General features: G+C 36.4%; 1 protein-coding gene across 1 annotated transcript; it reads left to right on the forward strand.

Moving 5' to 3' along the window:
• The first annotated feature begins 2,339 nt into the window (after positions 1 to 2,339).
• On the forward strand, positions 2,340 to 20,892 carry LOC139719768 (kynurenine/alpha-aminoadipate aminotransferase, mitochondrial-like). Its single transcript, XM_071631155.1, has 12 exons — positions 2,340 to 2,866; positions 4,138 to 4,237; positions 5,042 to 5,110; positions 5,857 to 5,989; positions 6,932 to 7,006; positions 8,225 to 8,337; positions 9,333 to 9,492; positions 12,032 to 12,114; positions 12,336 to 12,432; positions 12,857 to 12,983; positions 19,839 to 20,047; positions 20,722 to 20,892. The coding sequence occupies exons 1-12, from the start codon at positions 2,800 to 2,802 to the stop codon at positions 20,779 to 20,781; spliced, it is 1,293 nt and encodes a 430-aa protein (XP_071487256.1). The 5' UTR covers positions 2,340 to 2,799; the 3' UTR covers positions 20,782 to 20,892.
• The last annotated feature ends 1,646 nt before the right edge of the window (positions 20,893 to 22,538 follow it).

Genomic DNA, 22,538 nt, shown 5'->3' on the forward strand with positions numbered 1-22,538 from the left:
CCACAAAAAAGGCACTCTTTACTTATTATGTGCATTTTTGTTTTTCCTTTTCTTCGTCACCAACGGCACTGTGTATACGTATTATTTATATATTGTTTATTGCTGCTGTATTGGTACACACATTACATAATAATGAATCTTGCATGGATATTGCCGTTATATTGATATTGATATCTTATTTCAAAGACGCCTTTTCAGGTATTATTTAAGTATTAGTGACAATAAGCTTTCACATAACAGTTAGCAAACACTATTATTCAGCGAAGATACATTTGGGACAAATTAATATGTTATTATGAATTACGTGTTCACCGAGGGATAAACGTCGATGAGCTGTGATTTGGAGTGAATTCTCATTTCTATCGCTTTATTTACCTTTTAAATGCCTTTTCCGAAATTCTTTGTTTTATACTCTTATCCCATTCGCATTCACTATAGAAGCAATATTTTTAATGGTGTGTGTATTTGTGTTGTTTTTAAACTTTGTGACATAAATCGCCTTCTCTTCGATGAAAATAAAGAAATTGAATTGACTTGAAAAACCTAGGAGGATCTTAATATGATTTTTAATGTCGTATTTGAGGAGTAAATGAACGGCAGTGATAATATCCTTTTCTGGACGTAATGTCACGGTACATACCTATCACAACTCCCACAATTAAGAGATGAGGTTTCGTTAAAGGGATGGTACAGTATCGGTTGAGATGGGGATTCAGGTTTCCAACTTGTTTAGGATGGATTTTGAGATAATGAGGAAACTCTTTAGAAATACAAAAGGGCATAATTCTAGGAGGAATTCAAACTTTTTTTGATCAAAATAGGTTTTGAAATGGCTGAGATATTAAAAAAGCGATCGTAATAAAAGGATGTCTTAGCCATTTCATAACCAATTTTCATCAAGTATGATGAACTGATGAACTTTAAATACCCCTTAGAATTGTATTCTCTTTAAAATTTCATGAAGTGGTTTCTAGGTATCTAGCAAAAAGTTAAAGCTGAATCCTCACTTAAAACAATATTGTACCACCCCATTAAGCACCAGCTTCATCCTCATGACCATTTATCATTATTTTTGTTTTCCATTTTATCCTCACTCATTATATCTCTTCGAAAGTGTCCACGTCAAAACTGACGTTCATTTGCCGCAAATATGAACGGGATATCGACAATAAATTTTAGATAGCATCGACTTAAAGACAGTGCATATAATACTAGTACAAGCAAATCATGTTCGGCTCGGTCTTGCTAGATAAGCTTGCTAGCAGTGTGTACAACTGTGATGTCACTTCTACGCGAAATTGGCATCCGAAATATATCGTTTTTTCTATTTTTTTCCTTGCTAATATGTTTAACAATTGACTACACGTGGGACCAAATACGAAATAGACACAACATTTCCAGTAACATCATATCCTTTTGCAAAATAAAAATTCAATATATCTAACATTTGCAGAAAAGAAGTCGTCACACATACATGTACACATCCACGCACACACACACAAACAAACAAACATACAGTCTACGAACTTGAGTACAACTGAACAAACGAGCCTAATACACACACCAACACAAAATACTGATCAGAATACTGATCAGAATCACGTGGACGAAACACTTTTGACAAACGACACAGTAGTATTTTCACAGAATGTGCATATCATATTTGGGTGCACGTCACGAGCTCAATCCCCACGAGTCATGAAGCCTACGAATCATACTGCTCACGAGTGATGCAGCCCGTGAGATAGACACTTAGTGAACAAGGCCCACGAGAGCTAAGTCAATTATAATAGTAGGAACACGAGCTAGAAACTAGGCAAATAAAGCTCCCGAGCTCGACACTAGGGAAAAAAAAGGGCCACGAGCTCGACAATTTTGGATCACCGGGCTTAATTTTTTTCGAACTTGTGTGTCTTCTTTGCCTAGACCAAGCCTGTTATGCTTACTGCCACGCTCATTTGTCTGGGTTACTTGGTGTGTAGTTTGTGAGCTGTCGTGGGCTGTATGACTCACGGGTGTGTGACCGTTGGACTTTTTTTTACCTGGCTTCCACTTCATATACCTATCCTATTTTGCGTACAAGAATATCACGACCCTCTAATGAGACAGACGAAGTAGCACGTTGATCTGGATGGTCCTTTGGCTTCGGTAAAAGAGGCGACTTCGTCGTCGCAAAGGGTGTATTTTGTGGGAAAAAAAAGAAAAGAAAAACAGCTGACAAAGGGTTTGAAAAAGAGACTAGGAATGACCCCTCATATTCTTCCCAGTATGAATATTACAAATGGGTTGAAGTCGGATGTTTGCGTGTTACTTGTTTGAACAGCAGTCCAGGAGGGGAAGCACAGGAAGGATCTACCGCACTGTTGACGTGTTCGTTTTCCCTTACTGTTAAACTGAATAACAGTGTAATCGTTTCAAAGCAGGAGAACATCAAAGTTATCACCAAAGTCTAATATTGGCAAACATGATACATCGTACTGTGCGTAACATATGCTGCATTTTGAATCTAGTGACTTGTCTGAAACGGGAGCCACGCGTTTTATGAGGGCCTATACTTCTCAAACAATCAAAACGTAAAGCAAACAGTAAGTGGGTGAGAAGTGTCAGCTATGATAATTATTGCTTTAGATTGAATCGTTTAGTCGTGAAGTAACTGAAGGGAGGTCACTTCTGAACGTGTATTCTCTGTGCAATGTTCCGATCGCTACATCAGCAACAACTGATTGGTAACACCTCAATTACCCTCTCGGATAATCTGTAATTTGTGATTTTAGTCCTCGCTACAGCGCTGCCATTAAAATGAACTACAGCAATTTTCTGAGCGAGTCAGGGGCACTGCAGCGTTTGTCTCCTCTTCTTTCGTACAGTAAGTGAAATCATTAGCCACGCTCGTATTCTCTTGCCTTATATTTCTAAATATTATATACATATTATTCAGTCAAATAAGAATCTACCCTGTCTCCAATGGCAGCGTATTTTTGGCTGAATGGCTGAATGGTTGAGGTGTAGGCCCTACGTGTTTGCATGTCTACATTCCTGTCTTACGTCTTGTGCAAAAATGATTCAGTCCTCGTATTATGATCATTCAAACACGTAAATAACACTGTTTTCAGGGTTTTTTTTTTCTTTAAGAATTGACATTTCACTACTAGTAATTGAGAATTAGCAACTTCAGAAGACAAGAATTGAAACTAAACCATGATCTTTCAAATTCATGGTATATCTTCCGTCAAGATGTTTTCATTGCAACTGATTGACAAATTGCCCTAAATCGACGTAAATGAGCACTGAATTGATCAGTGTTTTAGTAGTAGCCATGATAACCATGGCTGCTACTACAACACTGATCCGTTCAGTGCTTATTTACGTCGATGTAGGGCATGGCTACTACTAAATCACTGATCAATTCAGTTCTCATTTACGTCGATTTAGGGCAATTTGTCAATCAGTTGCAATGAAAACATCAGTTTAATTAAACATTGATTACAAGCACTTAAGCCTATTCAAAATTATTTTGCTTGTGTCAACCCACTCTCTGGCTGTTGATGAGGACACTCCATTGTTATATATATTTTATCTATTCATTTTATTTCGGTATTTTTTTAGCAGAGCAGGCCATTCAGTTGGTTAACTGTTCTGCCGAAGGGCTCTGCTCACATTACGTACAGATAAAATTGTCACGAACAGCAAAACAAAATACAAACAATAAAATAACCTACACATCAACCTCAGATACTCAAATACGCAAAATACAAGCAAACATACGAAAGAGAATAAAGCACTTTTTATCATTTAATTCTTCAAGACAAGCATATGCGTATTTGCAAAATAGATTTGCTTGTGTAATTCTCTGATAGTCGTCCACTCGAAGTGGTAACGACAACAATTAGGGATTGATTATACAAGCCGCACAAGGCAAGCCTGAAATTTTTTATAATTATCTGGTTGTGGAATATTTCAATAAGATATAAAAGAGTTCTCTCTCCTATGTCTGTAGTTCAAAACATCCGCCACTTACAAAGAGGTGTGCTCATATACTATTCGTGATATTCCTTTCATCATAATTTTCTGCTTATCATACACAACTATCTCCGGCTTTATTTTCTTACTTTGATTGGTTTTGCATTCCCGTGAAAGGTGTAATCGGCCGAGAGACAGCGATCCCACTTATTAATCTTTCGACGGGCCTGCCAAATTCTAACCTCTTTCACCTCGTGGGTGCAAAGTTCCAACTCAGGTTTGTTTATTGCGACTTTTCCATTGATATAATACCATTGACAATAGTCTGGTGGTGAGGATGTGTGTACATTCAGTGATATGAATTATCTTTGAATCAATCTCTAGTTCAAGGTACAAGGTCCAATACAAACAACCTATCTCGCGTAATGTGAAACCGAGTCTCCAGAATCTGTCGTAGTTTAGATACATATTTCAGATTTTCTATGTGAAAAGATAACTTACCAATTCCAGTAGCTCGTGACGAAAATCCAGATGAATCCACATTGAAATTTCAATTGGTTTCAATTGGTTTTGATTGGTTTTAATTTGTTTCAATTGGTCCTCACTGATTTCAATGGATATGATAGGGTCCAAATTTAGATTCCAGTTGTTATGTTTGTTGCGAGGTGAATCAATTGGTACCAATTGGGCTTCAATGGGACTTTTATTGGTCGAACTGGACTTCCATGGAGCATTCAACCATGTCATCATGTCCAACTGGACTTCCAATGGGGCTTTAATTGGTCCAATTGGATTTTAATGGGGCTTCAATTGGTATATTCAGACCATCTGAAGTCCAGTTGAAGTCCAATGGGGACAAACGAGGTTCCAATTGGTCCAGCTGGTCCAAATGACTGAGGCTTTGATTTCAAGTATAGTTGTCATTATAGGTCTCAGCTATATTGTCAGAGTCCATAAACTGCACTCTAATCATTTTCTTAAGCCAAGGATAGAAGAAGAAGGCAAGTTTGTAATATCCGGTAACTACTTTTATTTTTCCGAATATTTTGTGTCCGATTTTCCTCTCTTTTTTTTCTTACAGAGATGGCTCAACTGTTGAACTCTCAAGTGAAGATATGGACATCGCCCAAAATTATGGAAAGAGTGATGGGTAGGGAATTCGGTTTTCACATTTCTTTTGAAATCTTGTTTGTGTAGTTGTAACTTCAACATTTTTCTCATCCGATTTTGTTGTGTATCCATGTATTCAGTTTTTTTTTTCACGTGGAGTAGACACCCGATAGCCACCTCCCTGCTTTAGTCGATACAAGCTGGGACACCGCACTCAAGAGCCTCTTTAAGATGATGGAGACTGAATGTTAAACCAGCTTCAGTAGCGCTTATGAATGTGTTTTTTTTGTGATTATTCGGAACTGTTACTGTTGTTGCTGTTCGTGTTTTAATGACTTGCAACATACAGGTTTGTGTTACCACATGGTTACACAATAGTGTTATGCAAACCAAAGTGCAAGTACAATACTGATACATTAAGCGCCATAATGTAAATATGCATTCTGTTTTAATCTGCCTACAATTTTTAATATTTTCCAATGGAATTGACATTTCCTGAACTGTAGTGCCTGTAAGTTTATGGGCCAGTGCATAATTAAAAAAAAAATCAACCTTCCAACGGCACTGCAGAGAGCTACAGTGTATGCAATTAGCACTACTTCGTGAATGGTAAATTAACTACAGCCACAATGTTTTGTTCTTTCTTTTATCGTTGTCTTTAGAGTTACGCATAGTAGGGGAACATTCAGAAGAAAGCTGCTACAAACAGCTATTATATCCTCTGTACACTACACTCCATCAGTGGGACAAGTGTTGTTGTTGTTGTTGTTGTTCGTTTTTCTCCAGGGTTAAACCGTTCCGAGAGTGGTTGGAGGAACTGACCATTAGATTGCACAAACCACCAACCACGGCAAGCTCAGATCAAGACAGAGCACTTCAAGTGATTGTCAACATTGGTGCCTCCCATGGCCTGTATTCGGTGCGTCCTGACCTTGCTGTCTGTTGACCGGTACCTTTCAAATGTTAAATCAACCTAAACATCATTGGAGATAAAGCAAAATAAAACAACCTCGCATATGGACCATTTCGAAAGCAAATAACTACTCTTCTTTTTTGACCAAAAAAAAAAAACACTTCAGTTTTAAGGCCTTATACGCAATGTCACGTGTAGAAATGGAGTCTCAATCAACGTGGTTAAGATATTTGATAAAAGTTTCAGAAAAGTGCAAAAGAACGAAACTCAGAAGACTTCAAGAAGTTCACTGTGCAAAAGGGGCTATCTGAACTAGCAACGTTGCATTTAACGATAATTCAAAACAGAAGACGCGACGAAAGGAAACCTATTACATGTACATGCGAAAAATGAACTAAGGATGAATTTACTGACAAAAATAATGTCAGGTTTGTCACTTACTCAAGTCAATACAGGCTGATTTGAAGATTCCTCCCTCTTCTTCCTTCTCTTGTCTTTAATTTCAAATTAAAGAATGAAATTATTATAAAACAAAATATAAAGGAATTTCATCTCTAGGTCCTCTCTCTACGTGGACCCAAGTTTGAAATGTTTGGCAATGAAATATTTGTGCAGTACACTGTCACAAGAATTACGCATTATAGATTTTGGTAACTCCATGGTAATTATGGTAACATTGACAATATTACATTTCTTATATCAACGAATTGCAAATGCCTCAGAGACTGTACGTTATGACTCATTCAATTCATACAAGCTCGGGCTGTGTAATTCGGTCAATTATTTTAAATAACATAATCTGTTGTTGTTTATTCATTTGCTTTTTGGGGTATTGAAATGATTGAAGTATTTATTGTTTTTGTTGTTGCGCTATGTGAAACAAGCCAAATTGAATCGAACACTTCCCCTCAAAGCTAATGATTACACATTTCGCATTTCCTTTAACAGACTGCAAATTTGCTTCTCAACAAAGGTCAACGATGTCTAATTCAAGAGCGAACTTATCCAACATTTCTCGAATCGGTGGGTAGTCATTAAAGTATACAAAGACACAAATATGAAAGAAAGACACTCATAAAACGTCATTGCACATCTTATGTGAACAAAACGAATGATTCCATTAATGTTTAGGCCTATTGTTCACGAACTCACCAACACTTCTATTGTTGTAACTGTAATAAAACCTTCGTTTTCTGATTTCTCACACTGCCAACAATCCAACTAAGCACATGCTGCGGGTTGCAACATAAATATCCCATCCACCGTCACTTTTACTGGGGATAATAATAACTTACATCGACCTGTGCATGTTGATGATTGAAGAGACTTTATGATTTGCTTGGCAGTAGATGGGAGTGGTGTTCTTCAAACATCATTAATGCGTGCTGTGTAGTTTAATGGGTTTCTTTAAAATGAAAACATACATAATTAACTTTCACCTCACACTTGCAATGATCTGCCGCATTTTGTATAGACAATATGTGGCCCTTGATGCGCTTGTTTCTGTATGTTATTTCAAGGTATACAACCACTACTGCCTTTCCAATCTTTTTTTACTTCATAAGGGACTGATAGGTATATACACTGATTAAATATTTAGAATATGATGGGCGAACTACATATTTAGACCAAAAACAGGGTTTTTAGGAGACATTGGAATGTCAGTTATCAAAAACACGGTTTCACACTCTGCGCACACCAAGGTTGAGTAGAATTAAATAACGTGTTTTATGACGTTAAGATAATAGTTCCTGCATTAACTACTTAATCACTAATAACCAGCATTTAATGGATTGCTCATCACACTATTTAGATGTATCACCGTTATTTTTTTTTGCATTGATATTATATACATGAGACATATGTCTCTGCATTAATTCTACAATGTATGATAACCCCAAAATCAAAGCGAATTACACTGCAAAAGTGTGTGAGTTAATTTCAAAAGAAGAAAATGAAATAAAGCTTTCATCTTCATTCATAAGAAACACACTCACACAAAAACACACACATGCGCACATACTGTAATATTAACATAGTAGGACTGAGGAAATGATTCTTTAGGTAGGCCTATATATTTTGGTATCAATGACATCAGCAGAAACATTGTGAATTCACTCTTCATATTCATCTTATACAATATCGGTCTGAAACATGATTTACAAGTAACAACAGTTCAAGTTATTAAGACCGTATATTCATCAAAACAGGCAATAAAGTAAAGATGCTTTATTATTACAGTTACGGTTGATACAAGGTGACCCCATTGGAATAAAAATGGAAGAGGATGGGCCCAGTATCACACATCTTGAAGAGGTGCTTTCTCAGTGGAACCCGGACGATAAAGAAAACTGGTAATTTGAATAATCGATAATCGAAATGCATGTTTTCCTGCGTGTCTATCATATAGCAATTAAGATTGTATAACTTAATTTATGAATACAAAATTTAAAATAAAACATGTAAACACAATTTCCTAATTGTTTGAAAGAAGTTAAAGGGGATGGCTAGTAACCGATCAGAGGGAATCAGTGGGAATGATGAGGGATGATTGTCTTAATTCTTGTGGAATTTATTTAGGAGTACATAACATATCTACTGTTGTGTGAAAATTATTTGCTTCAGAACGGTCTCATATTCAAGTAATGTGCAGATTAATGCCCCGTCACTGACCAGGCACGCTAACCTGGAAACATTAAACTGCACATTACTTGAATATGAGACCATTCTGAAGCAAATAATTTTCACACAACAATAGATATATAATGTACTCTGAAATGAATCCCACAAGGATTGGAACAATCATCCTCCAGCATTCCCACTGATTCCCACTGATCAGTTACTAGCCATCCCCTTTAATCATCAAACAGCAAATAGGACAAGAAATAAAATCTGTCAATGATATCGCATTCTTAACATAACACAAAATGTTTCTTAGGGCATTATCAGAATTATCGTTGAAGTTTTGATTTTTTTTTCCTCTACCAATTTTAAACTTAAATATCTCAAATGGATAAAAGTGGATACATCTTTTTTTGCATATAAACCTTTCATGATATATATGTTTGGGTGACAAGTCTTTTTTATAATTCATTCTTTGACGGGTACAAACCAAGGAAAAACCACGAAAAAACAGAAAAAAAAAATGGCGGACGACTATGAGTTCATAAATCTATTAGCCACCTGCTTTTCCGAAGGAGTTTTCTCTGTTGCTTAAACTGCAACAACTATTATTAAAAAAAGAGAATTTCTACAATTGAAAACCCCTGAACGGAACTTGATGCTGATTTCTAAAATGATCGAAGGCATCTCTGCACTCACATTGGTACATTTCCTTGACACCATGAAGGTCGAAGAGACCGAAGCTCTTCTATATCGTGCCAAACGGACATAACCCATCTGGGGAAACAGTGTCCTTAGAGAAACGCCTCAAGATATATGCCTTGGCACAACGATATGATTTCATCATCTTGGAAGATGACCCATACTACTTCCTGCAGTTTGACCAGGTAAACATATTATTATTTTTTTTACCTCACATGTTACTGAAAATGAAATGAATGACAGAAATGTATATATTATTGCATTCGCTCCTCGTATTGGCAGTACTAGAAACAGAAACCATTATGTCACACTAGAGGAATGCATTAAATACCAATTGCCTTGGTTTTTATTCAAAATCAAAATTTTCGGGGGCCTTCCCCTTCGTTAGGGATAAAATTGCTTGTGAATTTTTCACATTGATATTAACAGTACTGATTTATATATATATATATATATATATATATATATGTATATATATAATCGATATAACTAATCTGTGTGTGCAGTCGAGCACGCTGTGGAGATCACACTCACCCATTGTTTTTTCCAGCTTAAATCCCTTAAGATAAATGATATAAATTTTCTCCAAAAAGCTGTATTTATGTTTCGCCTCAAATCAAACCTTTTGCCCCCAATATTTAACAGAATATTTCTGTCAAATTCAGAGATTCACTCTTATCCTACCAGACAATCCACAAATTTACATTTAATCCCAAAACTGCACTCGCGCATCATTCTATCAGAGACTCCGGCAATGACACTTGGAATTCCCTTCCCTCCGAAATTAAAAACATGACACTTTGTATTCATTTAAGAATGCTGTAAAACTTCACCCCCTTAAGCAGTATTCCTCAGGATAATATTTTGATTTCTTTATTGTTATGATTATAATCAAATATATATGAATATGTATGTGATACATGATACATTTATGTGTGCATAACTATATTGATTTATCTATCTATCCATGAATATATTATGAATATTGGTATGTATGTGTATGCACAGGATAGGTACTAGTGTATGTATATGAGCATGTATGTATGTATGTTATCATGTGTCTTACCAATACTGTGCACACTTAACCGCGATATATTTGTTATTTCATGTCAGATAACCACATGTAAGAATGTTTTGTATCCACTTATTACCATTAGATTTTACATAGTGTATATTCGATTAATTACTACGGCAAAGGCAACTGAACGTGTTAAATTTAATAGCAGACGCATTTATCATCATTACTGTAAAGTAGTTGTAAAGTAGTTGGAGTGGTTCATATATACTGTACTATTCTCTTCCCCCCCCCCCCCCCCCCCCCCCCCCCCGCTTACCCTGCCCCCTCTCTCTATCCCTTATTCTATCCAGAGTAGCTAAGTCTCCATACCGTCAATCCCCGGCTTATTTTGGAGACCCTTCTGTTTAAGTTCCCTACCTAAGCTGTTCGCATTTGTCTTATTTCGTACTAAAAATATGTGTTGATATACTGTTTGTTATAAATCACTTGTACAAAATCATATCTGATGAACGGAATTCAGCAGAAAAAAATCAAATCAAATCAAATAATACATAATTATATGTTCTTCTTCTTCTTCTTCCGAGTAAGTGCAGTCCACCATCTGGTGTATTTTCGCACTGTTTGGCGGGTCTGGTGCGGTGTATGTACAGTGCCATTATATAAAATAACTACATGATAACTAAGTGCAGCTAAAAAAAGCATTCCCCTTCTATCGGAGCTGGAGTTTCTGCACCTCCTGCCTGAAACTTTCAGTAGAGGTACACACATTTGATGAGGGTCTCTGGCAGAGAGTTCCAAAGCCTTATGGAGTCAGGAAAGAATGATTTCTGGTAGAGTAGGGTTCTTGCTAAGGGTACTTGAAGCTGTTGAGAGTGTCCACGGTTTGATGTTGTTACCGGAAGTAGGTTGGTATGAGGGATGTCTGTGAGTCGGTTGAGGATGCGATACATCACCATCATCTTGAGCTGAGCTCGGCGTTCTTGAAGAGATGGCCACTGGAGTTGGTGCAACATCATTGTCATGCTACTTGTCCTGTGATAGTCTCCTACGACAAAGCGGGCATATCGACGTTGAGCCATTTCCAGCCTCTGTTATACATATACATACATATATATATATATATATATATATACATATATATATATATATATATATATATATATGTATACATAGATATATGAAGACATGCAAGGAATGTCATATACTTTGAGCAAATGAAAAACCCCATAATCCGAATCACATGGGCTATCCTGAACTTAAGTACAGTTCTGTCACCAAAGATATATGAATATAGAGATGTTTTTAGCCTGGCATGCAGATAACAACATTTTTTTTTTTTTTTTTGTAACGGTGTTATTATTAAAAGAGTATTCTTATATTCAAGACTTCATAAAAGTGTTGTTAAACACATTCCTTGATAACATGAAAAAAAAAACCTCTTTCATTTTTTTTTTATCTTAAGTACTTTACATAAACTTGTAATCATTAGCTTCATGACTGGAGAAAATATGACAAATGTAGTGTTAGGAATTTCATCTGTTTTCATTGCCTTTAACTTTTGTTGTACAGCCACACACCACTGCCATGTATGTACTAGAAGAAAACAACTTGTAATCGTATCAATTACTTTATTCAGTTGTCAGTTTCAATACCAGATTGAGAATAAAAATGCGTCTTATGATTTGTATATTTTCCTTAAATTCCAGCCTCGTCTGCCTTCGTTTCTCTCCATGGACAGTGATGGAAGAGTGATCAGATTAGATTCATTCTCCAAAATCATAGGAGCAGGGTTAGTTCAAGTCTCTCTTCCTTAATATTGTGCTGGAAAAATGTGCAAATACGCTTGAAAATATCCTTGTTCTATTGGTCAAATATGCGTGGAATTTTTATGACTTGGATTTCGTTTCTTTGATGAGAAAGAGTTATATATATTTTCTGGTCAAATGACGAGTCTAGGGAAAATAAATGAATATAAAAGCGCGATTTTCTTTACTTCATATTTTTGTATAGTTTTCGGCTAGGTTGGCTGTCTGGTCCCCACGCTCTTGTTTCCCGCCTTAACTACGACATACAGGCCAATGTACAGCACGCCAATCTTCTGTCGCAGGTATTGGTCCTCTTATGATTATACTGATTTGCAGCATATGGGAGAGAAGAACAAGCAAAGTACTGACTAGTTTTTAAAAAAAAAATACATTCCATTTATTTTGAGGTAAGTCTTCTTGTGAATGTGGGGATTCTTCTGTGATATCTGCCTGTCAATGGTAATAAGATGATCAAATCTCAATTACCAGCTAGTTAAAAAGGTTCCAGAATCTTTTCTCAGTCAGAGCTGTAGGGGCTAGTATGGTTAGGTTAATCGAAATATAAATTCGCTCCTGTCATTGAGTGGTTGCAAACAAGACCTTAGTCCTACGTTATTTTCAACCAGTTGTGATAAAGATGATTTTCTAATATGTTACAACGTGAAATCTTGTGAATGATAACATAAAGGAGAAAGTGAAGGCGCGTAAATTCCTGTTTCATTCCAGATGGTAATGCATCACATGTTCCGTCAGTGGGGCTTGGACGGATTTCTTGAAAGAGCAGATGAAATCAAGGAGTTCTACTTACGACAAAGAGATGCTTTGGCAAGAGCAGCTGCCGATCACCTTACAGGTTTGTCATGTCATATCGTGATTTGAATGTGTGTGTGTGTGTGTGTGTGTGTGTGTGTGTGTTGTTAGGCCCTATATATATATATATATATATATATATATATATATATATATATATAATATGCGTGTGTTCAGTTCTTGAATGCTGATTACCAGTAGGGCCAAAGCCCTACATATACTTTCAATTCAATTCAATTCAATTCATTTTATTTTCATACTTCTCATTTATGAACATTACAACAGAAACCAGACAAGTTCTTTTACCTTGTGAACAATGTGCAGAAAACAAACAATATACATGGTGATAACACAGTAATTACATGTAATGATAACTGGTCAAAATCGAAATCGAAATGGGGTTGATCAAAGAGAAGTATGACGGGACCTACATGAAAGCTAGCTTGTTTGGCTGTAAGCCCCGAGTAATCAGTGTTTGTGAAAAAGAAACGGAGAACGGATAGAAGACCAGAATGATGATGTAAGGTTGCCAAATTGTATGTAATAAAAAAGAAGAAGAAAAAGAAGTAGAAGAAAAACAAACAAACTATACATTAATATGAACTTACTGTGACCGAGCCATCATTATTATACAGCCTACTTTGGTGTATATACTATAAACTATTGTTGCATTAAAACTTTCACCAGGATATGATCAGTAAGACACAAAAAGTAACATGTACAACTATTAAGCCATTTGGTGCCTGCCGTCAAGCTCTGCATAGAAGGTTAGAGAGGGGCAGAGGGAAAGAGGAAGAGAGGGAAACGAAGTAGAGTGTGGAATTGCTAATGATGAATTCAGAGAGCCCGATGGCAAGACCCTAAATGGAATCTGTAACGTGTTGACAAAATGTTTGATTGAACAATAACATACCACAGTATTACATAAGACATTACGACTGTTCAGTGTCTGCAAAATATGCACTCAATAAAAACTCTTTTAATTTACGTTTAAAGGAATATAAAGACGAGCAGCTTGTTATTTCGGGGGAGAGGTCATTCCACTATCTAGGGCCCGTATACATTCTCGTTTTTTTAGCGAAAATTGTTCGAGTACGTGGAAGGTGAAATGCGTCACTTTGGCGGGTAGGATAATTATGAATCAAATAGTTTTTTCTGAACATGCTAATAAAAACATCCGGTAACTCGTTGGCAGAAAATTTGTACATAAATATGCCGACGTTGTAACTGAACAGATCTGATATTTTCAGTATTTTATTTTTCAAAAATAAATCATTCGTGTGGGACAAATATCCGACATGGTTGATATTTCTGATGGCACGTTTTTGAATACGGAACAGTATATCAAGAAGATTTCTAGTTGCATTCCCCCACACAAGAATACCATAATTAAGGTACGGAGTAATCAAAGTAGAATAAAGATTAAGCAGAATTTGACTTGGAAAAACACTCTTAAGTTTATTAAGAACACCCGTATTTTTAGAAAGAATATTACTTAAATAACTAACGTGGGATTTCCAAGATAAATCACTATCAATAAAAAGCCCTAAAAATTTTATACTACTGACTTGATTTAATTCAGTTTCATTAAACTTAATATGAAAAGGAAGGGTTTTAAGACTATTGCTAAAAAGCATACAATGAGTTTTATCAATATTAAGTGACAATTTGTTGGCGTATATCCAAGATTGCACAGATTTAAGTTCTTTATTCACTGTGTTAACAAGAGTATAAGGATCTCTGTGTGTAAAAAACAGATTGGAGTCGTCAGCAAAACATATAAAGGAAAGAATTGGCGAGGAACTAGGAAGATCGTTAATGTACAAAATGAACAATAGTGGGCCTAGTAAGGAGCCCTGTGGAACACCACATGAAATTAACTTTAACTGAGAATCACGGCCATTTATACTCACAAATTGTTTTCTGTTTGATAAATAATCTCGAAACCAGTCCAAAGCCTTCCCACGTATACCATAATGTCGTAGCTTGTAAATCAAAATATCGTGGTCAATTGTGTCGAAGGCCTTCGAAAAATCAAGAAAAACTCCAATAGTGTGGGAGACATCATCTATAGCATGAGCAACTTTATGGATAAAAGTGAGTAAGGCATGGGTCGTACTGTGGTTTTTCCTAAAACCAAACTGGGAGTTACAAAAAACTTCACACTTTTCGAGAAATTTGTGTGTGCGCGTATCTACCAACCTTTCAAGAAGTTTTGAAAATGAAGTTAACAAAGATATAGGGCGATAATTTGTCACAGATTCTTTTTGTCCTTTTTTAAAAATTGGTACTACTTTAGCTATTTTCATTTTTTGTGGAACTATGCCAGTAGATAACGATAAATTAAAAATGTGTGTTAATGGTATAACTATTTCATTAATGATGTTTTTAAGGAGAAAATTGGTGATTCCATCACATCCAGAGCTTTTCTTAGTGTTCAAGTTTTGCACGATATCTTTGATTTCTTCTTCAATGACAGGTTCAAAAAAAAAGAGACTGCTGATTCTGGTCTTTTAGAAAGTAATAAAAATCAGTATTTGAATGCGGAATACTGCTGGCAAGATTAGGTCCTATGCTTACAAAGTATTCATTGAATACTTCTGCCACATCAGCTTCATCTTCAATGTACTTATCATTATTAATAATATGCCTAGGTGGTTCGATGTTATTTTTAGTGTTCAGCGCTTCATTTATCACCTTCCACGTACTCTTGATGTCATTTTTATGCTTGATAAATTGCTTTGAAAAATGCATTCGTTTGGCTAAACGTATGGATGATGTAAAACGTTGCGATAATGCACATACCGAGACCGAGTTCGACTGTTAGGATCACTTCGGTATTTGTAGAAAAGAGCATTTTTACGGTTAATAGACCTCAGGAGAGATTTCGTAATCCATGGTTTCTTTGGAACCTTTTTACGGTTTAAACGAGTAAATGGCTTAACGGGTATAATGGAATTGAATGCGGATGATAATATTTGTGAAAAGTGTTCAAAAGCTAAATTTGCATCACTTTGGTTATTAACAATTGACCAATTAACGGATCCTAGTCTCTCCCTAAGTCTATTAAGATTAGTTTCTGACATTTCTCGAAAACCAGAATTGGGCGAATAAAAAGAGGCATTACTTATGCTAACATTGGGCAGAACAGCGAAAATCGGAAAATGATCGGATACATCAGACACTATTACACCAAACGTAATATTGGAAAGAGAACTATTAACAAAGATGTTGTCAATTAGAGTTGCTGTGACATCTGAAATTCGAGTGGGCTTCTTTATAAGAGGTGAAAAGGACTCGGCTAACATCACATTGAGGAAATCTTGGCATGCGGAGTTGGTATGACAGTCTAAAAGGTTGAAATTGAAGTCACCCATGATGAAACAACTTTTATTCTCCAAATATTTAGCAGCTAAAAGTACGGATAAAGATTCAATAAATTCAGTGGGGCTTGTATTTGGAGGTCTGTATATTTCACCGACAACAATACTTTTTCTATTTGGAACCCTAATTTCAATGAAAATACTCTCAATAACTTCAGACATTAAACTGAATTCGTCTAAGAGTTCATAATTCAAATTCTGAGTGACGTAAAGCCCAACTCCGCCGCCTTTTTTACCTGCCCTGTTTTTTGTCAAAAGTGTGAAGCCATCAATGGTAAATAGCGAAGAAGGTGATGTTTCATTTAACCAGGTTTCACTGATTCCGATAACCTGACTATCAAATTTAAGTTGATTCACGAACATATTGAATTGATCAAAGTTTTTGTTTATACTCCTTATGTTAAAGTGCGAAATAAAAAATTGGTTTGGATTAGAATGAGATAATGAAATTATGTCGTCTTCAATGTGGTATTCTGTAGGTGGTGTTTGACGACTGGTGTCGTTTACATCAGAATCAAGTATCAGTTCGTGAGCTTGTGAGTTCAAAAAACTAATTATATCAGGGTTCTTACCCTCTTCGCTATTTGTGGCATGTACGGGTACATCCTCTTTGTCTTGTGCATAAGCAGACATAACAACGATTCCATTATTCATATCATTCACACTATTTGACTCAGCCATTGTGAAACAGTTTCAGAACAGTGGGTATTACATAAACTTGTTGACACAAAACTCTGCTTTTGAACTTGTTTGCTGCTTGCTGTTTAGGGAGAAGACGACATTTACCTGTCTGAGTTATATAAGATGCTTGAGTAGCTGGCAAAGGAATGTCTATAAACAAAACATGAGCAAGCATTATGCGTAAACCAAGCTTGAAGTGCGAGTACAATTTTTGTCTTGAGGTAGGGATTTCACGGGATGATTTACAAAGAAAAATACCTGTGTTTGTCAGTACAAGCAGCAAGAAAACTGTATAAAAAGCAGGGAGAGACACTGGAATGACTATTTTCCCCTTTGAAGAAATGTGACACATTTGAGTAGCTACGTACGTACAGACATTGACAGCAAAAATGTCGGTTGTACGGTTACAACCAGAAAATAAGAAACACTTGAAACATGTTAACAGCTTGTGTTCACTGGGTGTGGAATAATGACAGGGGGTGTGAATTTGGCTACTGGAGTATCTGCATACCAGAAAAAGAAGGGACAAGTTCATGTGGTCACAAATAAGAATTGTGTCGATACATTTTGTGCTATTATCATAGGCATTTAAAAGTGCACGCTTGGCACACATATAAAAGAAATTAAAAATCTTTGTGGAGCTTGCGTTTGGCATTTCAACATAGATATACCTTCTATAAAAAACAGAAGGAATAAATGACGTTGAACATAATGTGCATAGATCAAAACTTACTATATCAAACAAGGTAAACGCAACTGTCTCAACCTCTGAGAACAGAAGCAGGAATACCATTAACAAGAGAACGGAATTATACATTTCTTTAACCGATTCCAATAGAGACAATTTGTGGTCACCCCTCCCTCCTATACATGTGAACAGAATGACGAGCAGAGGTGACATTTTCTTTTTTCCTCTTGTCAACCCTTTTCTATTGTAAACAAGGAAAAAAAGTATCATTATGATACAGATTCTGAATTACATATTACTGGTACAATGTACCCAATGTCATTACTTTTTGGTTGCTGTTGGAGAAAAAAAAACAACAACAGCAATAAAGTTGGAGGTAATGTATTAAAATCATTCATATTGGGTTTAATATAACCTGCAGTTGAATGCAACAAGATTCATGTCAAGCCATTTACGTACATACCAATGCACAATCCGTGAAATTGTGTAGAAAAAACAAATATTACATTATTTCACAGCATTAGGCGAGTCGTTGAACATAATTTGATAAGGGTAAAATAAATGACAATTATCCGATTACAACGACTGCCTTGGTAATAAGACAACAGTGGGCTACAGCACAAAACACACTGCTCAAGTATTGTTGCAAACTGATTGTAATGGTGTGGCTACGTATTTCGAACTGAGTATGATTAAGGTGTGAAATACGAATTACCTGCGAGACCTATTAAGGACGACGTTCGTTCGTGTCAAAATCAGTTAAAATTACATATTTCAGATGGACTTTGATAATGTGAAACGATTTTACTGGGAAGCATACTATGGACGACGTCCGTTCATGTCCAAACCAGTTGTGAATTACAAATCAAATTTGGTTAACAAGCTGGTTGGAAAACGTACTGTAGACGGTGTTCGTACGTAACAAGATCGACTAGTTTGGTATACACAGCGTTTGAATACAGAGTCACAGGTTGCATCAGCACCTTTCAGATCAAGTTCATTCTTCTCGTAAAAGTGATAACAATGTAAATCAGTATCAAAGCTCAGTTGTGTAGTAAATGAGGTTTAGAAGGGCACGTACATTTTATGTGGACTTCTTCAAAATAAATGTGGAATGGTGAACTAACCAGATAAGTTGCGCTAAGAGTTTGCGATAGGGGATTCGTCGCTTACCGTAAACGCTGTAGTTTTGTGCTGATAAATCCTTGGGTCACATGGAGATGTTTAGAGGGAAAAAAGCAGAAAACTAACGAACGCAGTAGATGACTTAGCCGAAGATTGGAATGAAGATTTAATCTTTGTGTTGGTTCCACACTGCTGTGCCTCTTTCCTTCCAGTAGAGCAGCACTCTGGTACCAGCCACTGATATTTTGGTGGAAACATTTCTTTCCTTCCTCATGTTGTACGCGATTTTCGCGAGGGAACTTCTCGTAGCTTTAAGGGCGGGTGGGAGATCCTTGACTCGCGTAGTCCATTTTCAAATACCACATTTAAACGACAATGAGAGCCAGTACCTTTTTTTAAAGTGCATAGTAATTATGGAGAAAACGTATATATATATATACACTGTGCATATTCATATAAACATAATTATACGCACTTACTGGAGTAACCTTTGATTACAAGAGATCCAGTATTTTTACAGGTAAATGAATTGAGAGGTGTAAACTCTCCAATAATGAACGGAGTTAATGGTGATCATAAAGTCATGCAAAAGCTTCATTTCCTTTAAATATGGTGATCAAGACACATGCTGTTTAAATTACAGCGCACTCCTTCATAACGAAGTCCTCAAGATCAGCATTTTTCTCTCGTTATATCGAGATTTAGTTATAACCATCGAATAGAGAATACGATGTAAACGTCAACCATGCGTATATCGTATGATGATTACTGAATAGAACCTACTATACCATAAAAATCAATCTAAAATGCGACCCTATCTATTTAATTTCGTGGGTGTTTTTATTTAAGAGAGAGCATTAAGTTGGTTTGTACTTTTATGCTTTCTTTGAAAGTGCATCTATGAAATTGTGATGGTCAAACATTGTTTGAGTTTGTTATTCCAAATAATCGTACACCCTCTACTTTCTCCAAGCAATATCCCAGCCTGTATCGTGTCTCTCCCGTCTAATTGTTTTTGTAGGCCTTGCAAAGTGGTCCGCACCTCGATGTGGGATGTTCATGTGGATTGAACTGCCTACTATCAAAGATACGGAGAAGTTTCTATCTGAAGCTGTCCTATCAAAGGGCGTGCTGTTAACTCCTGGAAACATCTTCCACATAGACCAATCAAAGTCCTCTTCCTTCATACGGGTTTCCTATTCAAGAGCTTCGGAGAGCGATCTAGCTGAGGTGACGAATTCTTCCATATCATTTCATGCCACTTTAAGGTTGTATTTCCCATTTAGAAGCTAAATGGCAAGTATTCCTTATTTCTTTATCCAGATATTGCTACTGCAGACCCTGCAGACCTTGATGGACAAATTGATGTTGTTACACACTTAAAGTGTAGTTACCGCTACTTTTATTTAGTACAGATTTGACAGTCTGTAATTTCTGTTTATGTACATATTGATAATGTCTTGCAAAAGCCTAATAAGCAAAACTCTGGTATGAAGTTTTCCTTATGTAACTGGCAACATTTTGTTTTCCGGTCCAACGCTTTGGATATAAATTAGATATGATCTGGTATTCCTTTCAATTTAGTTGATTCATATCCCCCCCCCCCCTTGACTGTTCTGTGTTTTAAATTGAATGAAAAAAGGCGTCAGCAACGTAACATATATTATATACATGTATATATATATATATATATATATATATATATATATCACTGATCTATAAAGGTAGCTATGAACATCAAAGTCTACTATGACGCACAACATTCTTTATGTGATTTTTTTTTCTTTTGGGATGAAGCCAGTACTCAAAAGTCTCAACCGCAGATTATGTTGTAATCCATGTTTACGTATTCTAAGTATTAAAGGTTTAGTTACAATATATTTCTCGTTTTATTCTTGTTCCAGGGAATGAAACGACTAGGAGAGGCTGTGAGGGAATCATCATACACAGCGAATTTACAATAAGAAGAATAACTTTCATGATTTCATCATTTAGGTCTGAGAAAGATGAAATAAGTGCACAAATAAAAACAGGAAGAATGAACCAAATTACTTTTATAACTTTGATAAACAAATGTGTGGGTGCTTTTTTTTTTTACAATCAATACAGTGCAATGAAAATTGTTAAGAAAAAAAAAACAACGCTGCGAAGATTATTCGAAGATTAATTTCTAACTCGGTGCGTGTAGCGTTATGATATAGTCCTGGAAACATCTTAACTAATTCTGTCGAGCTGAGTAACTGAAAACAAAATGCTGACGTGCTACACTTCGATAAAATTTATGATAAATATCTTCGTTGACAGTTTGTATAATTATGTAGCTTTCGATACCTTTCGACGCTTTTGAGAGGATAAGTTAGGTTTACTTGAAGAACAAAGAACAGCTACGCTTGCTTTTGGTTTCAAGGCGTTGCAAATATTCGCATGAGAGAAACAGTAATATATCAATTCCTTGTCAGTGTAGAATTATGAGATTACATGTTTCATGACATGAAGTAAAAGGAGAAGAGGTGAAAAAGAAAGGACAATAGGTCCTCGCAGGATTCAGTACTGATCTGATAACGGCAACCCGGAAGAAAGTACTGATAAAGCCGTTACCGAATTAATTCAGCCATTCGCAATGAGTGATTTACACATTGCAATACTGTAAAACACCATTCTACTATATAAAATCGGGGGTTGTGAAAATGGATCTGCTGACAGTCGTCATTTTGTGCATGTTATGCCATCAAGTACGACCTACATCGATTGTCGAGTTCATCGGGCATCCGAAGTCGATCACAGCTAAAGAAGATGACCAGGTATCATTTCAGTGCTCCGTAAGACTCAGTCAACCCTCAGAAACGATCCAGTCATTCTGGTCAAATGGATTTACTTTCTACCACAGTAATCAAGACAACTTTATTACTATTACTTCCTCTTATAACGTGACAACATTGGTATACACATCTCAGCTTTATCTTCTCAAAGCTACACGACATTCTAATAAGTACTACAAGTGTGTTATCTCTGTTCCTTATGCCCATGGATCGTTCACATCCCACCTCGCTGAACTCAAAGTTCTGTACTTTCTGAAACCACATGAGCTGGAATGTGATGGACCAAGCAAGACAGTTCGACGAGAATATGAGACAATTTCTATCCGATGTGAAGCCTCAAGGGCCAACCCACCAGTCAGAATTAATTGGTTTCTTTGTCCAAACGAAACTCTCGGCTTGCAGGCTGAAACGACATCGACATCGCTTCAAGAGACTCAGGCAATCATCAGCGACGTCATCACTGATCGACGTCTTCACAAGAAAATGATTTGTTGCGTAGCTAAAAGTCCCGCGTTTGCAGATCAAAATGTCCATTGCAGTATTGGCCCTTTTGAAATTCTTCACTCTCCTTCGGTAGAGATTACACCAAGCAATGAAACAATCATCTTGCCATTTGTTTCTGAGCGAACATTCCGTTGCATTGCGCATTCGTTTCCACCAGTGCTGTATTACTCATGGTCCTGCGATTCTTACCAAGGCATGTCGGGTTGTAACTCAAATTCTGAAAATATGACGCTCACTTTTGCAAATAGTGACTGGGAGACAGAAAGAACGATAGAAGTGAGTTGCAAAGCTCGAAACGAAATAGGAGAAGCTCGAGATACCACTGACATTAATTTGCTCGTAGAGCGCAATGCTTCAATGTACCACCGATGTTCAAGAGGATCTGTGAATCAACACAA

Source organism: Diadema antillarum, unplaced genomic scaffold (assembly GCF_040938485.1).
Source record: "Diadema antillarum isolate AM-2024a unplaced genomic scaffold, OU_Dant_1.0 scf00000114, whole genome shotgun sequence".
Taxonomy (NCBI): Eukaryota; Metazoa; Echinodermata; class Echinoidea; order Diadematoida; family Diadematidae; genus Diadema; species Diadema antillarum.

Bases quoted from the DNA above. Each gene is read 5' to 3' on its own strand.
- LOC139719768 (XM_071631155.1), top strand. From the start codon at position 2,800: ATGAACTACAGCAATTTTCTGAGCGAGTCAGGGGCACTGCAGCGTTTG. The intron at 4,238-5,041 runs GTTTGTTTATTG...TTTTTCTTACAG, and splicing joins GGTGCAAAGTTCCAACTCAG to AGATGGCTCAACTGTTGAAC. The intron at 12,115-12,335 runs GTTAGTTCAAGT...ATTTTTGTATAG, and splicing joins TCCAAAATCATAGGAGCAGG to TTTTCGGCTAGGTTGGCTGT.